General features: G+C 37.4%; 1 protein-coding gene across 1 annotated transcript in view; it reads left to right on the forward strand.

The window, feature by feature from the left end:
- The window catches only part of HDAC9 (histone deacetylase 9), a 528,728-nt gene that overhangs the window by 398,520 nt on the left and 111,586 nt on the right, over positions 1–18,622 (forward strand). The window contains exon 23 of the mRNA XM_062178443.1: positions 6,071–6,189. Within this exon, the coding sequence (XP_062034427.1) occupies positions 6,071–6,189 (119 nt within the window). The remainder of the gene's footprint in view (positions 1–6,070; positions 6,190–18,622) is intronic.

An 18,622-nucleotide genomic window follows, 5' to 3' on the forward strand; every position in this document is an offset into this window, starting at 1 on the left:
CATTTAGATCTTTGATCCATTTGAGTTGATTTTGTAAAGGGTGAGAGATGAGAATAATGTGTGGCAAGCTTCAGTCTTCCACATAAAGAAACGCATTTTTCCCAGCGCTGTTTATTGAAGAGAATGTCCTTTCTTGAGTGCATGTTTTTGGTACTTTTATTGAAGAACTGCTGGCTATAAATGCAATGGATTAACTTCTGGGATCTTTAATCCATTCCGTTGGTCTACATCTATTTTTATTGCCAATACCATTCTGGTTTCTAACACATATTTTTATTTTATTTATTTGAAAGGCAGAGTTACAGAGAGAGGAAGAGACAGAAAGAGAAGGAGCTTCTGTTTGTTCACTCCTCAAATGGCTGCAATGGCCAGGGCTAGGCCAGATACAACCAGGAGCCAGGAACTCCATGCAGACCTCCTATGTGGGTGGTAGGGGCCCAAGTATTCGAGTAGTCTTCTGCTGCTTTGCCAGAACCATTAGTAGGGTGTTGGATTGGAAGTGGAGCAGCTGGGACTTGAACCATATTGGACACTAGTATTGCAGGCAGCAGCTTAATCCTGGCTGCTCTGGTTTCTTTCCAGCTCCCTGTTAATGCATTTGCTAAGCAGCAAAAGACGCACCAAATACTTGAATTCCTGCCACCCACATGAGAGACCTGGATGGGATTCCAGGCTGCTGGTTGTGGCCATTTGGGGAGTGAACCAGCAGATGGAAGATATCGCTTACCCCCTCCTTTCTTTCGTTCTGCTTTTCAAATGAATAAAATAGATTTTCCTTAAAAGATGCATTCTGAATTTTCTACCAGGAGACTAGCATAAGGAAAAGGTAAATTATGGGGCCAGCACTGTGGCTCACTTGGTTAATCCTCCGCCTACGGTGCTGGCTTCCCATATGGGCACTGGTTCTAGTCCTGGTTGCTCCTCTTCCAGTCCAGCTCTCTGCTGTGGCCCGGGAGGGCAGTGGAGGATGGCCCTAGTGCTTGGACCACTACACCCTCATGGGAGACTGGGAAGAAGCACCTGGCTCCTGGCTTTGGATCGGCGTAGTTCCAGCCATAGCGGCCATTTGGGGAGTGAACCAACGGAAGGAAGACCTTTATCTCTGTCTCTCTCTCTCACTGTTTATAACTCTGTCAAATAAATAAAGAAAAAAAAATAGGTAAATTAGATGCTGGGACATGGCCTGTTCTTTCCTACTTTCCTGTTGTCAGTCCTGCCTCCTTTTGCTTTCACTGTACCTACTTCCTCAGTGGATAGAGTGTCTCTCTCTTCTCTGGCCCCATGGTAGAAAGTGCAAGACAGTCTCTTTCTTTTTGTTTGTTTCATGTTTTTAGTTTGCTCCTAAATTCCCTGTCCTGGAAATTTGTTAAAAATATACCTATTGAAAAATTTCCCACTCTTTTTTATGACATTTAGTTTTTTATTTGAAAGACAGAGTGACAGAGAAAGAGAGTAAAAGAAAAAAAGAGAGGGAGGGAGGGAAAGAGAAGTATCTTCCATCTGCTAGTTCACCCTCAAAATGATGGCAATAGCCAGGGCGGGGGGGGCACAAGTACTTGGGCCACCCTCTGCTGCTTTCCCAGGCCATAGCAGAGAGCTGGATAGGAAGAAGAGCAGCTGGGACTAGAACCAGCGCTCAAATGGGATGCTGGGGCTTCAGGCCAGGGCTTTAACCCGCTGCGCCACAGCACTGACCTCAACATTTTATTTTGAAATAACATTGAAATCACAGAAGAGCTGTCAAAATAGTAGAGTTCTCCTATACCTGACACACAGAGTGCCCTAATGTTCTAATGTTAAAAACTTGTGTAATTATAGTACAATTACCTAAATTAAAAAACAATATTGTACAATACTGTTAGCTATAGAATTGAAGTGGAACTGCAGGTTTTCCACTAATTTTTTTGCAAGGATCCAAGTTTCTATTCCAAACTCCCACATACTGCTATTAGATGCTGTGCCTCCTTTTTATCCTCCAATCTGTAATAACTCTTTAGTATTTCTTTGACTTTCACGATCATGACTTCTGCTTAAAGCTAGTTAGTTATCATGCCAAACAATTTTCAATTCCAGTTTTTCTGATATTTTCTTGTTATCGGATTTGGAGTTTTATATTGTGTGTGTGTATGTATATAGAAAGAATATCATAGAATCAACCTGCCTCCCTCAATGCATTGTATCAGGGAGTATTAATAAGTCAGATCACTGCACATGCTAATTTAGGTGACTTCATTATGATGCTTCCTGCAGTTTTCAACTTTGTAAATTTTCCATTACTTCCTTTTTAATATATTGGAGCCTGTGCTTTGTGTTACACAGGCCTCAAGCTTGTCTTAAGTTGACCATTAATTTTAGCAATCACTCCTATATCTTGCTTGCATCCATTATTGCCACCTTAATCAAATGATAACTTTCTACTTGCTTCCAGTATGCTACATTTATTGGCTAACATTTCCCTGCATGGAAGAGCTACTTCCTCCCCTCTTTATTCATTTATTTTACGATAGACTCCTGGATACTTATTTGATTCCATGAATTTTAATCCAATATTAGGGTACTTAACAACACTTAATGAAAGAGTGGAATTAAAATATAAAATTATCTTGGTACAATTTTCTTTAAATCTACACAGAGGTTTTTTTTTTTTTCTAATTTTTTTTTCTTAATACACACTTTCCATGAACTTTTTGAGAATTTCTTGCACTATTATTCCTCAAATCATTCCAGTTTTGGCCATGGGGAACTCTTGCACTATTCACATGCACTATTGATTTCTTGCCATCCCTTTTTTGAGCATTTCATTGCTTTCTGTCACCACGATACATGGATTAGTCACTTGGAATTGTCCTTGGCACGGTCGTTAAATCAACCACTTCTCCAAGGATCCCTGTGTCCTTTAGTTTAAGATTGATATCAGAAAACAGAATCTGAGCACTGACACTGCTCTGTATTACATTCAGGAAATGCATAATATCCCATGCATGCAAACATATCTTAAGTTATTTGTTTCATTTTTTGACATATATGAAGTATATACAAAAAGATGATGGAAAATGTATATTATGAAAAAATGATGCATGGATTTAAAAACTATTTGGCACCATTTTCCATGAATTTTTTGTAGTTTCCTGCTGTTGTTGGCCATGAGTTTGTATGTGTGTTTCTGTACTTTCTCTTCATTGAGTTGCTGACAGTGGTAGACATGTATTCTTGTTTTGCTGTCCCATCAGAAAACTCAATTTTTCAGATAAAACTTTAAATGAATTTCTTTGAGGAATTATTCTAAGGAAAATTTCATTAATTTTTCCAATCAGTATTGCTAAATATAGTTTCCAACTTTTGATACACCATCTTAGTCCATTTTGTGTTGCTTTAACAGAATACTGAAATAAGGTGGTTTATAACAAAGAGAGGTTGGTTTGGCTCACAGCTATGGCATCTAGTAAGGCCAAGATTGTGGTGCTGGACTTAGGCTGTGTCTTGAATAATAATTTGGTGGGAGGGAACATTAATGTGCAAGTCAGGGAGAAAAATTGAGCCAACCTCATACTATTTGCAGCCGCCCACTCCAGTTGATAATGGCATTAACCCATTCATCAGATGCCTTCATGGTCTAATCATTTCTTAAAGACTTTACCTCTTAACTGCTGTTATAATGGCAGTTAAATTTCAACATGAGGGAAAATTCAAACCATAGCAGATGCTGTAGATCTTTCGAATAAAACCAGTCTATATTGACATAAACAGAAGAATGTATCACTTCTGAGGCCATTTCTAAAATAGCCGGCAAAACAACTATTTTAGAGATCTGAGGAGTCTGAGCTTCAACAGTTTGTATCAAAGAGGTGAGCAAAAGAGAATTCAGTGTCCCCAATATGAAAATAAATGGGCATCAGTTCAAAATTGAACACACCTTTAGACCAAGGCGATGTTTGCAGCATAGGAGACATTTGATACACACTTGCTGAAATGCATGAACCACACCAGTATCATCATGTAAAGCACATGTTTCCATGTCTTTCTTCAATGTAATAGAAAATATCCAGGATATATTGCAGCATCACATCCTACAACTGTGTCCCAACCATACATCACTGATTTGTTCAACAAACAAATAGCGTTCAGGCACAATTTTAGGCATGTATATTTTTCAATGGAAGGAGTCTATCAGATGATGCATGTTTCTTTTTCATCTTTTTCTCATGTTTTGGAGTGAATTCCAATATGTGAGATAGGTTCTGTAAGACAGAACATTTTGAAAACTTTGAAATTGTGAAACTCCTATGTTTGTGAATTCAGGAATGGCCTGTGTAACAAATGTGCTTCCAACAGAACCTTCCAACAGAACTCAGTGGATCTGCATATTTGGAGATAACTGACATAAATATATTTCTTCAGTAAGAGGGAAAGATGTCTTAATGAACAAAATATTTGCATTAAAATGAAAACCTACTCCATTCCATGTCAAGTTTCCAGTTAAAAAGCAAATTGCTCTTTATTTTGTTTTCATTGTTTTTATTTCATTTTATTATTTTTGTTTGATTTCATTTTCATTTTGTTCTAAAGTTAGGATATAATTTTTTAAAATTTTGTGAAAAAATATAAATATAAAGAGTCACATATAATAAATAGCTGTTTAACTTATGTGAAACACAGAAAATTAACTGAATGTGACAATTTTAATGAAAACTACAATGTAAGAGTTGGTTTTATTGAAAGGGGAAAAATCTAATATGTCTCGCTATGAAATGTAGCTGTTTTAAAAAACACAATGAAACAATACATAGTAAATAAAATTAGCTTAGTTTCACTGACGGGAAATTCATATTTATGTGGTCTTCCTGTTGTTGAAAAGACTACCCTGCCTGTTGCTTCCATGAACTTGAAGGATGGAACTTAGAAGACACTAGTAGAATTCTTAGAAAGTACTTATACATTTTTATCTCTGGGTAAATTTCAATTAAGTATTTATATTTTATAAGTTTAGTAACTTTGTTTATGATATACAGTTAATTTTTATAAATGTAAAGTTAATATGTAATTATTGTAGAAAAACTGTAAAACTTACACATCAATAAGATAAACTAATTATACCAATACTCAAGAATCACTACTTTAATATTTATTTTAGTTATTTCTCACAAGTACAATAGTGATCTACTACTTTTTAAGTTCACTATGGTGTGCAATTTCCTTCTTTCATCAACAGTCATTAAAATTTGAATTTTTATAATGGGGTTCTGGTCTGGAAATCTATATTACTTCTTTAAAAAAAAAAGTGTATGAAGCCCAGTAGCGTCCATTAGTCATTCTCTCTCAAAACCAGCATGGATGAGGAAGAGGTTAGGGAACCTTGAAAAGGTTGAAGAGAGAAAGTGCTGACGTGTCTGCGTGAGGCCAGCCGGGCTGCTTCATGGATGAGGCTGCCACATTCCTGGTGTGTCTGACCTTGGACTCACTTAACAATATAGTCTGGATTCTATTAAGGGAATTTCGTGTTTTTTCCTTTGCAAGAGTCACCCCCTACCACGACAAATATTTAAAAATGTTTTTTTAAAAAAACTTGGAAAAGCAAACTTTTTCCCAACAGAAATTTATAGTTCAAATTTACACCAAGTTCTTCCTAAATGTAGCAAGCCAGGTTTTCACTAAAGCTTTGACTTTCCTCTGTAAAACATTAGTCACTCCCTAGGAAGAAGCAGTTTTTTTTATAGGCAGTGGGATAAAACAGCCACAGATGTGCATGTAATATGACGGGCTTTAGAATGTACCTGCAAAGTATGTGAGTTCTTTTTTTTTTTTTTTTTTTTTTCAATTTGGAGAGGAAAAAAAAAAGATGAAAGAAAAAAAAAGAGTGAGTTGGGATGCTAAAATAACAGTGATTCAGTATTAAGGAAATGATCAGTTTTTGATCCTTTCAAATAGTGTTTTCTTTCCCCCTTTTTCTTTATTCCCGGGAAGTTCTTGAGGTTGTGCCAAGTCGTTTTCCCTGAATGATTTTTTTTTTTTTTTTTTTTTTACAGATATCCGCTGTTGCCATGTGTGACTGGTTGCTTTTTTGCCTCTGCAGGACTGTCGTGATGCCTGTGGCCAAAGAGTTTGATCCAGACCTGGTCCTAGTTTCCGCTGGATTTGATGCGTTAGAAGGCCACACTCCTCCTCTTGGGGGGTACAAAGTAACAGCAAAGTGTAAGTACTTCCTCCAGACTCGGAAATGCCGTAGGGCTTAATACCGCCAGGGTCTTGAAGATAGACAAGACCCGGTACATAGTCCAGTAAACCTTGGTTGAGTCATTTGAAAATGGTTTGGATGTGTTGCCTGCACTGTCAGATTCCCGTGTGCATTGAAATAGGTCTTTCCAAAGAGTGAAGGTGAATGGATTCCTTTGGTGGCTTCCATGGGGCACGTCAGAACCTTTATGTTTTTCAGGGGTCCCATTTTGCACTTAAATCAAGAAATTATCTAAAATCTGGTTCACAACATGCAGCTCACTGACATGACAAGTCAGGAATCAACCAAAGTCACTGGGCTCTTTGCAGGGAGAGGAAGTTGCAGTTTTGATTTCATTGGACTTGGGGTAAAAAGATGAGGTCACTGTGACCAGTCGGCAGGGAAATGGAGTTAAAAGATAAGCTTATTTGGATGCAAAAAAATTTTCAAACCCATGCATAATGTTTTTCAGAAAATGCTTTTTTCCATTCATATTTTGAAAAGTCCTCATAGCCATATCTCAATAATATTATGCTTTTTTGGGTTTGAATACATAGGTTTTCCCCTTTCTTGGAGACTCTGTACATTTCTCTGAGTAAAGCACAGGGTCTCTATTGCTCTTCTGTTGTGTTGCAAAGGCGAGCTTTTGGGCTGTGATCCTTAGCAGTCACACATCAAATGAAGGAATGAAGTGTGTGTTACTGTACATTTGAATAACATGACAGAGTGCATTTGGGCTAGAGAGAGATGTTCTTGAAGAATAATTTCTTTGCTTTCTAAGAAAGTAAGGCATATGTAGAATCCATGCGTACAAATGTCTGCTGGTGCTATGAATATCTTCAAAAAATAAAAAAATAAAAATAAAAAAGAAGGAAAAAATAAGATTACACAAAGAATAGGTTCCACTGTTGTATATTTTAGGTGGAATTAAAAAAAAAAAAAAAACAAGAAAAACAACCCATATAGTTTTCAGTGGGAGAGATGAGTTTGGAGCAAGTGTGCTGTATTAATTTGGAAAGAACCAAAGAAACAGCATCATGCCAACCTTTGTTTTTTAGTTGGCTTCTCATGTGAGAGCTTTCTAAACTCTAATTATTTCAGTAACATTATTAGGTAGTGGCTATTTTTAACATCTATAATTTACCCAAGATTCTTGGTGCCTTGTTGTCTATTGAAAACATATTAAAACAGACAACTCCACAAAGACCAAAAAAAAAAAAAAAGCATAATCATTCACAATTTTGGAAAAATTGAATAGAGAAGGGTTTGCTTGTGTCAAATGCCTTTATGATTCTTTTCTTTGTGTGTTTGTTTCTTCATGAAACTGCATTTAAATGGAAGTCAGTCCTTCTACTGCAGATAAGACTAGTGAATAGTTTAGTTTGAATTAAAAAAAAAATAAGGTTTGCATCCCCAACTGAAATAAGCCTACAGAACACATGGAGAACAAAGGTAGAAATCCACAAAAGATCTTCCTTGCCCTTACATCCGAAATTTCCTTCGGGAAGGAGGAATGTCTATCTTAGATCTTTCTCCTTGCTAATGTTGCAAACTTTAACATGTCCATTTCTCAAAATAATTTGGAAGGGACTAAACTTTTTCTTAATTAATTTGTTCATTGGGGGCCAAACCAAGTTCAAATGTCATCTTGGAAAAGTAGAACAGAAGATAGTAGTAGAGTTTGCGCTTGTGGTCATATATGAAAGAGATATGGGTTCTACCATTTTTAACTTCAATCAAATGCAAGAAAACTGTCAAGTATTTTTATACATTTATATATATTTTCATCCATTTTGAGGGAAACTCCTCTTTGTATCCCGGAATAAGCTTGTCTATAATCTGTGCAATTCCTCACCTCCCACTCCTAGCCTCTGCACGTTTATTTCTTCCCTTGGATATCTTTTCTACTCAAAAGAGAACATGTCCTAAGAAAAGAAAAGAGTTTTAAGTGTTACAAGTTTTAAGTGATACAAGAATCAGTCTTTTGTTTTAATACAGAAAAGATACAGAAAAGATACAGGGAGAGGATCTGTACTTGAGGCTGCCTAAAACAGTTCAGTCACCTCATTGCTGAGGAAAACAACTTCTATAACCATCTGATATAACTGGGGTCAAAGCTAAAGTGCTCATCCTGAATTTGTAGTTAGATGAAATTGCATGAGGCATTCGTTGCAGTTTTTTCTGCTTAAAGAGAAAATTATTCTGCAAAATATGAAAAACACAGAGAGAATTTGTATGCATTCCCTAGAGAAACAAAATTCACCCCCAAACCCGTTTAGCCACACAGTCTGAGATGGACACTGACTAGTCCCAGAACACTGACATAAAAACCAACACAGTCTGGCCTCACATCTCAGCAACTGGATTTATATTTTACATCGGCTATCTGCTAAAGGTGCTGCCACACTAACTGGGTGAAAGCTGGGATTCCTGGACAGCTAGCTTGTTATTCCCAGTGGCTCCACACTGAACCAGCACTGGAACTCTGCTTTCTAACCACTTGGCAGATGGATTCCTACCACTTGGATGTAACGGTTCCAGACACGAGTTAACATGGGCTCCCAATGTCCCATGCCAGAAGACATCTTTCATTTGGGGAAATACCCCAAATACAGTCAGAAGTGAGTTAATGAAGCAAAATTAAGTAGAAGATGCAAAAACAAATTCCACTTCTAATGTTACCCAATTCTGGCAAGATTCATCCTGCTGCAAGTAGAAGATTGGATTATTTTAGAGGGTGATATCCAGGATACTATCATGTCTGAGATGCTAAGATTATGTATTCCATAGCCCATTGAATCAGTCTTTTAAAATAGATATTCTATTGGATACATCTGAAAGGAAAATAGAAATCAGGCCAAAACAACTGGGCTTTTTGTTTCTTTTTAAATAGTTTTATTGATTGATTTTTAAAAATGGTTGATGCTGTGAGTTACGTCTCAAATGTTGAAATGATTTAAAATTGAAAGTGACTCTTGGTTTCTTGACTACTGTATTTGTCTTTCTTCCCCTCATTTCCTTAAATAATGTGTTCTCTGATGTGGAACTATAAAAAAAAATCGGAGTTGGGTTTTGTGCAAGTTTTATATATTTTTAAAGTATGGCAGAGAGAGAGAGAGAGAGAGAGAGAGAGAGAGAGAGAGAGAGAGAATTGTCCGTCTGCTGGTTCACTCCCCAAATGATCTCAATGTCCAGGGCTGCACGAGAACAGGAAGCCCTGAGTGTTTCCCACCTGGATGCAGAGACTCAAGCCTTGGGCCATCCTCTGCTGCCTTCTCAGGCCATTAGTAGGGAGCTGGCTTGGAAGTGGAGTAGCTGGAACACAATTCGGTGCCCATTTGGGGTGCTGGCATCACAGGCAGTGGATTAACCCACTATGCCATAGTGACAGTCCATATGTGCTGATTTTAAATAAATCATCTGCTTTAGACTGTTATGATAAAGTACTATGTTAAAACAATAACACGAATTAACCATACCACAGCATCTCCCAGCTTTATATAGTGTTGTCAGTGTTAGGAAAGAGCTTCTGTAGTGCAGATTGTTTCTACGCTGACTGCGATTTTCTTCCTTTTCAACACCTGTACTCTTCTGTGCTTTCATTGGTGTCACATAGTGAATTCATCTGTCCCAACTGCTTTAATCATGTGAACAGGTTTTATTTCTTTGGAGTCATGCAAAAGTCATTGTGAGATGATAGCCCCCCTTGGTGACATCCTATATTCATATATTCCTTTTATAAACATATAAAATATGGTCCTTGAGCATGCATTTTACAGTCCTCAAGGAGGAACCATGTCCCTCACCAAATATATGTGTGATTCTTGACAAGTCATCATTGGGGGAAAATCCAACAACACTCACAGACTTCAATTACTCTCTTCTTCTCAGTGGAAAGTTTTACTCCCCTTTGGTAATTTTCTCATCCTTTTGTTTCCCCCCTGAATGCCTGTAGGACAGGGAGAGAGCAGTCTTTGGAGTCAAAAACCTGTAAAAATGCATTTATCCATAACTGTGAGTTATCCTTGAGGAAGTACAAAGATTCCTTCATGAGTCCATCTCCCAAAACTAAGTCTTGAAGCAGTTGACTGCTAACTTATGCTGTAATAAGATCCAAGAAGCAAACGAACTTCATTATACATACTGGGCTATGATAGTTTATATCATTATGCTTAATCCTCTATGCCAATACAATAGCATTTTTAAAAGTTCATGGAAATCATAGTGTTAAAAAAAAAGTGTGGATTTCAAAAATTCTTGCGACAAAATAATCTTTTAATTCCATTTTCCACAAACGTTTTGAAGCACTCACAAATCTACAAGGTTAGTTAACAGTGCCACGCACCTGTTCATTTGATTTGTCTATGGAGCTGGCTATAGACTGAGCCAAAACTTCATTGCTATCCTCTCATCGTTTCCACTTCTTTGTAGGCTTTGAATCACAAATATATATTTCATATATTTTAATTTTCATAAATTTCAGGTTCTAAAAATTGTTCCTGATAGTGGCCATTTGTTTAACATTTCCTTTTAATAGAAATATTATGAAACGAATGTAAATGTTAAATGAGAAAGCCATAATTTCTTTTTTTGTTAAAACCATATATTAATTTGTATTATAATACTCTGGGACATTAAAGTTATAATCATATATACTACTGTGTTATTACATCAAAGAGTTGGGGTCACATCAGTACTATTTATTTACTTTTTATTTTTAAAATTTTTTTAACTTTTATTTAATAAATATAAATCTCCAAAGTACAGCTTTTGGATTACAGTGGCTTTTTCCCCCCCATAACTTCCCTCCCACCTACAACCCTCCCATCTCCCGCTCCCCCTCCCATTCCATTCACATCAAGATTCATTTTCAATTCTCTTTATATACAGAAGATCAATTTAGTATATATTAAGTAAAGATTTCAACAGTTTGCACCCACACAGAAACACAAAGTGTAAAGTACTGTTTGAGTACTAGCTATAGCATTAATTCACATTGTACAACACATTAAGGTCAGAGATCCTACAGGGGAGTCAGTGCACAGTGACTCCTGTTATTGACTTAACAATTGACACTCTTGTTCATGGCTTCAGTAATCACTGTAGACTCTTGTCATGAGTTGCCAAGGCTATGGAAGCCTTTTGAGTTCGCCAACTCTGATCTTATTTAGACAAGGTCATAGTCAAAGTGGAAGTTCTCTCCTCCCTTCAGAGAAAGGTACCTCCTTCTTTGATGGCTATTCTTTCCACTGGGATCTCAATTGCAATGATCTTTCATTTAGGTTTTTTTTTTTTTTTTTTTTTTTTTTTTTTTGCCAGAGTGTCTAGAGAAAGCCATAAATTCTTAAAAATAATTTTACCTTATTGGCACAGTTACACAGAAAGAGAGGGAAAGAGAGTTCTTCCATCCGCTGGTTTACTCCTCAAATGGCTGCAACAGCTGGGGCTGGGCCATGCGGAAGCCAGGAGCCAGGAGCTTCATCTGGGTCTCTCACATGGGTGCAGGGGCCCAAGCACTTGGGTCATCTTCTGATGCTTCCCAGGAGCATTAGTAGGGAGTTGGATCTGAAGCAGAGCAGCTGGAACATGAACTGTTTCCCATATGGGATGCAGGCATTGCAAGTGGCAGCTTAATCCGCTATGCCACCATGCCAGCCCTCATGATTTCTTTGTGATAGTGGCCCTTGGGCAAATAGTTCCATCTATTATAAATTCACTCCATTCCTGCTGAGAGAAGCAGGGTGGTGGGTGCTGATTAGATCATTCAGTATTAAACTTGAAATAGATGTGAAGAATTAAGGCACGTGCAGAAGAGACATCTATGTTCAAATTTCAAAATTCGTCCCTCATTAATTTTGTAATTGAGTTTGTTTCTTAGAAACAAAACAATGGAGGGAGAAGTAGGGTGATAAGTCAGTGACAGGAATATTAATAAATGGATTAATTAATTCAATGCCAGGAATAAGTTAATAAACTCCTTCAGTGAAAGGAATAAATGATTAAGTATTATGAGTTAATAATTTTATATTTTACTATTGGTTTCATTTTGTTTTTTTCTTTTTTTTTTCAATTAGACAACTTTCACTAACTGAGAAAACTGCATTTGTGTTGAAACAAAATAGAATTAGAAAAAAAAAAACGACATGCAGTTTAAGGAACCTTTGCACCTTTGCACTGTGCTGAAAATCAAACATGTTGGTTTCATTTTAACAATTCTAAACAGTCAATGAAAATCTTATGAATAGATGGCACATTTGAATGTCTTGGAATTAGATGGCATATTTGAACATAAAATAGACAACACAGAAGCTGCAACTTGGTTGAAGATACTTTAGAGTCTTATTTGAAAAATGGAAAGCGGATGGCCAGAAATCCAGGAGCAATTAGAATAAATGCAATGCTTTAAAAATAAAATAAAGAATTGTTATTTTGTGATGTAGATCCTGCCTACCTTTGGGTTGATCCTGCACCTTGTTTTGATATATGGGGGTGTGATCTGTTCTTGATGTTATTAATATGCTATTGCAGAATAAATTGTCCATTGATGCTTTTTAAACAAATGAACTGTCTGAAACACAGTGTAGAATCAGAAATAAACACAGCTAAGAATGGGGAAAAACAACAACAAAATGCTACCAAACCAAATTCAACAGCATATTAGGACAGTTTTCCATGAATGAATGGGATTTACCCTGGGATGCAAGATGAGTTCAGCATAAGCACATCAATATATCTGATAACCCATATTAACAGAAGAAAGGCCAAGAACCATTTGATCACCTGAACACATAAAAATTTTTTCTTTGACTAAACTTAGCATCTTTTCATGATAACAATTCTCAACAAACTATGTGTAAAAGAAATGTATCTCATCTCAAAAAAGGCAACACATCAGAACCTGTAGCTAGCAATATCAAGGGCCTTCAAAGAGTTCATGGAACATGTGTGTGATGCAAAAATTATGCATGGATTTCTAAAATTTTTTAACCAAAACAATTTTATCTTTAAAATCTAGCTTTCCATGAACTTTGTGAAGTACTCCTGCACTCAAGGGTAAAACGTTGAAAGGACTTTCCTCTAAGATCAGGATTAGGGCAAGGGTATGCCCTCTTTCTCTTTCTATTTAATATAGTACTAGAGGTCCTAGCCAGAGCAGTTGGACAAAAATAAACAAATAAATAGCATCCTAATTGGAAAGGAAGAATTGAAATTGTCTCTGTTTTCAAATAACTTGTTCTTATATACAGAAGACCCTAAAGACTACAGCAACAACCAAAAAAACTGTTAGAACAAATAAATTAATATCATGAAGCTGCAGGATACAATAGCAACATAGAAAAATTCAACAACACTTCTATCTACTCAAAATGAACTCTCTGAAAAATAAATCAAGAAAACAATCCCATTTATGTTATGGAAGAAAGCAAACCTTTCTGAATAAATTTAATGAAGAAGGTGAAAATCTGATCCTGAGAATTGTAAAACAATGATGAAAATTTGATGAAGACACAAAGCAATGACGATCTATACCATGATCCTGGGTTAGGATAGAGATGACATTATTGAAAATCCTTACTAATTTGGCTGGCGCCACGGCTCACTTGTCAAATCCTCTGCCTGCAGTGCCAGTACCCTGAATTCTAGTCCCAGTTGGGGTGCCGAATTCTGTCCCGGTTGCTCCTCTTCCAGTCCAGCTCTCTGCTGTGGCCCGGGAAGGCAGTGGAGGATGGCCCAAGTGCTTGGGCCCTGCACCTGCTTGGGAGACCAGGAGGAAGCACCTGGCTCCTGGCTTCGGATTGGCACAGCACCAGCCGTAGCGGCCATTTGGGGGGGTGAACCAACGGAAAAGGAAGACCTTTATCTCTGTCTCTCTCTCTCAGTGTCTAACTCTACCTGTCAAAAAAAAAAAAAAAAAAAAGAAAAGAAAAAATCCTTACTAATAAAAGCGATATTCACAATGCACTCCCTATCAAATTGTCAATGACTTTCGTCACAGAAGTAGCAAAACCAATCTGAAATTTGTATAGAATTTTAAAAGACTCTAACTAACAAAAGCAATCTTGAACAAGAAGAATAAAGCTTGAGGTATCACACTATCTGATTTAAGAATCTACTACAAAAGCATAGTAACCAAAACAACGTGGCATTCCCCCCCAAAACAAAAACAAAAACAAAAACAAATACAGACCAACAGAAGAAAATAGAGAACCTAAAATAAGTCCAAACACTTATAATCAACAGATTTTCAAGAAAGATTCAAGAACATACAATTGGAAAAAGACATTCTCATCAGTAATTGGTGTTGAGAAAACTGGGTAAATACATGAGGATGAACAAGCTTATACGATCTAACAACATATACAAAAAAAAAAAAAAAAAAAACCAAAAACCAAAAACCAAAAAACAAAAAAAAGTGGGAAAAATCAACACAAAATGAGTTAAAGACCTAAGTGTAAAGCCTGCCTTCCTGCCTTCCTTCCTTCCTTCCTTCCTTCCTTCCTTCCTTCCTTCCTCCTTCCTCCTTCCCTTCCCTTCCCCTCCCCTCCATTCCCTTTCCCTCCCCTCCCCTCCCTTCCATTCTCTTCCCTTCCCTCCCCTCCCCTCCCTCTCCCTTCCCCTCCCCTCCCCTCCCCTTCCCTTCCCTTTATGTTCCTAAACGCCAGGCAACATAAGTAAATGGGATTACATGCACGAAAGAAAGATTCTGCACAACAAAGGAAACCATTAACAAAGTGAGGAGATGTAAAAAATTACTAAGCTTCACATCAAGCATTTTTATATCGATATGTCATCATTGTAGGGAGCAAAAATGGTGCACTCTGGGGATTCACACTACGTATCATACAATATTATTTTAGTGAGTATGGTTTCAATTTACTATATATGGCAAAAAGTAAGAATTGAAGTGCTGTATGTAACTATAGCTTATGAAAGCTGCTTTTTTTTTTTTGCTTTAATATCTTTGGACAGGTACTAGTGAATATTTGTATGTTCTTTAGATTCATGTACAGTAGGCCATTTTATACATATAATACATAGTGTATATGTATTTACATAGTGTATATGTATTATACATATGTATATGTATATATACATATACTATGTATATGTAATACATAGTGTATATGTATTATACATAGTGTATATGTATCCCATATATATATATATATATGTATATGTATCCCATATATCCCATATATCCTCCCATTAATAGACCTTTAAGTTGAATGCAGGTTTTCATTGGGATGGTGAGCAACACTGAAGTGAGTATTCTTTAACAAGTGACCTTTTGTGTGTGTGTTACCATTGCCTTACACTGACTATTTCAGTGACTTGAGGCATCTGTTTCCTTTTCAGTATATGGTACTTAAAAACATGGAGGCAGAGAGCAGCCAGAAAGAGCACCTTTTGCTTCCCTTAACTAGTCCTCGAGCCACAGGGCATAGGCTTGTCTCTCACATTCTCATGCACACAACTACACAAGTCCTCTTTCTTCCTCTCTTTATGCTGTGTGCCTCCTTGATCATACCCTGTGCTTCCAGTTAAAACTGACAGAGAAGACGTTGGAGTATATGAGTATTTTTCAAGTCCGATGCAAACTCTAGGAGGAAAATGTGATAGAGTCCTGTGGTAGATATTTCGAGGTGTTTTTAGGCAGCACTTTTGGGAATTAATAATTGAAATCCAAAAGACGATTTTCTACTCAAAACCAATGTGATTGTCTGTGTTCTCAGTGGCTGTGGAGGGTCCCCTGGTTTTCAGATTGCAAATGCAGTATGGTCGTCCAAGAAGGCACAGTGGTAATTCTGCCTTGGGCCTTTGGGCTGACCACAGAAAGGTCACTCAGCCTCTTGAAGATCAGTTTCTTGACTGGAAAGGAAACATTGACTTCATCTTGGCAGTGTTGTTACTGAGGATAGGAAAAGAATAACCCTGCTGGTGACAATCGAGTATTTATACTGTGCTAAGCACCCTCCTCTTTAATTTTCCACATCATCTAATTCCGTTCTTATGGTTAAGTGAGATTTTATACACACACACACACACACACATACACACATATACACACACAAGATACTTTTATGTTACATTATTATTATATCTTGGATTTCTTTTTATTGCCATGAAATCACTAAAGCTGATTTAATAGCTATTCAAAGTTTTACTTTTAGAAAAAAAAAATGGAAAAAAATTGACTGACTTGTTCAAGTTACAGAGGTTAGAAAATGAGAAGCTGATCTCATGTCTCTTAATCTCCATCTGTATGTACTTCACACTTGCTTTCCAAGGCTCATGAGCAGGGAGCTGCATCAGAAGCAGTGCATCTGGGACTTCAACTGGCATCCCTAAATTTCTTTTTTTTTTTTTTTTTTTTGACAGGCAGAGTGGACAGTGAGAGAGAGACAGAGAGAAAGGTCTTCCTTTTGCCGTTGGTTCACCCTCCAATGGCCGCCGCGGTAGCGCGCTGCGGCCGGCGCACCGCGCTGTTCCGATGGCAGGAGCCAGGTGCCTATCCTGGTCTCCCATGGGGTGCAGGGCCCAAGGACTTGGGCCATCCTCCACTGCACTCCCTGGCCACAGCAGAGAGCTGGCCTGGAAGAGGGGCAACCGGGACAGGATCGGTGCCCCGACCGGGACTAGAACCCGGTGTGCCGGCGCCGCAAGGCGGAGGATTAGCCTGTTGAGCCACGGCGCCGGCCCCCTAAATTTCCATTTTATAGTTCCTTTGCAGGCTTTTAGTGATCGAATAGAAACTTGGAAAGCAAGAGTCAAAATAAACAAATGAAAATTATCACCAGAGAAAAATTTAAAATAATGTAATTTTTACTTTGAGTTTGCTCTTAGCACAGACAAGAATTGTTCTTTCCATGACCATAAATTTTGATCCTTTATTGTATGATTACTGCAAATAAAACAACTGGATTTTGATCCACTTTACAAATCAAATCAGTAAAAAAGTGAGCCAAGCAGTAGATAATCCATCGAGCTGTGTGACTGAACACCATGTGTATCTGAGAAAATAATCAAGCCAATCATGCAGAGTTAAATGGGAGCCTTCCACCTGTAGTAAGGGCTACTCACACAGCACTCCTGGGCTGCAGAGACCGTGGACTAGTCCAGTGATTGCTACACCAGCAGGCCTCATCACTGGAGAACGTTGTGGGGATGCTGGCTCCCAAGCCCAGAATTTCTGATTTAGTAAGTCTGGGGTAGGGTCTGAAGTTTGCAACAAACTCCTGGGTGATGCTGATAGTTCTAGTCTAAGTACAACACTTTAAAAATCCCTGAGTAGTTAGAGAAAGAAGGACAGATTTAGAATCTGCAGTTTGGATCTAATTATCTACCAATTGACTAATTTTTTTCTGTGTCTTCATGTACTTGTTTCTCAGAAATAGTAGATAATTATGTCCGTTTTGATTAGGTTTAGGGCTATTGTGACAATAAAATGTGGCAATGATGTTGAAAAAAGGCTTTTCAAAATGTGAAAAACTACGTATGATAACAATACAATAAACATAAAATTTAAGAACACTTAAAAATTGTTTTCTTTTTTTTTAACTTTTATTTAATGAATATAAATTTCCAAAGTACAGCTTATGGATTACAATGGCTTCCCCCCCATAACTTCCCTCCCACCCGCAACCCTCCCCTTTCCCGCTCCCTCTCCCCTTCCATTCACATCAAGATTCATTTTCAATTCTCTTTATATACAGAAGATCAGTTTAGTATATATTAAGTAAAGATTTCAACAGTTTGCCCCCACATAGCAACACAAAGTGAAAAATGCTGTTGGAGTACTAGTTATAGCATTAAATAACAGTGTACAGCACATTAAAGACAGAGATCCTACATGATATTTTTTAAAAATTAATTTTCTATGCAATTTCCAATTTAACACCAGGTTTTTTTTTTTCATTTTCAATTATCTTTATATACAGAAGATCAATTCAGTATATACTAAGTAAAGATTTCATCAGTTTGCACCCACACAGAAACACAAAGTGTAAAAATACTATTTTAGTACTAGTTATAGCATCACTGCACATTAGACAACACATTAAGGACAGATCCCACATGAGATGTAAGTACATAGTGACTCCTGTTGTTGACTTAACAATTTGACACTCTTGTTTATGGCGTCACTAATCTCCCTAGGCTCTAGTCATGAGTTGCCAAGGCTATGGAAGCCTTTAGGGTTTGCCGACTTTGATCTTATTCCAGTAGGGTCATAGTCAAAGTGGAAGTTCTCTCCTCCCTTCAGAGAAAGGAACCTCCTTCTTTGATGGCCCCGTTCTTTCCACTGGGATCTCACTCGCAGAGATCTTTCATTTAGGTCTTCTTTTTTTTTCCCAAGGTGTCTTGGCTTTCCATGCCTACAATACTCTCATGGGCTCTTCAGCCAGATCCAAA

This window comes from Lepus europaeus, chromosome 20, assembly GCF_033115175.1.
Source record: "Lepus europaeus isolate LE1 chromosome 20, mLepTim1.pri, whole genome shotgun sequence".
Lineage (NCBI taxonomy): Eukaryota > Metazoa > Chordata > Mammalia > Lagomorpha > Leporidae > Lepus > Lepus europaeus.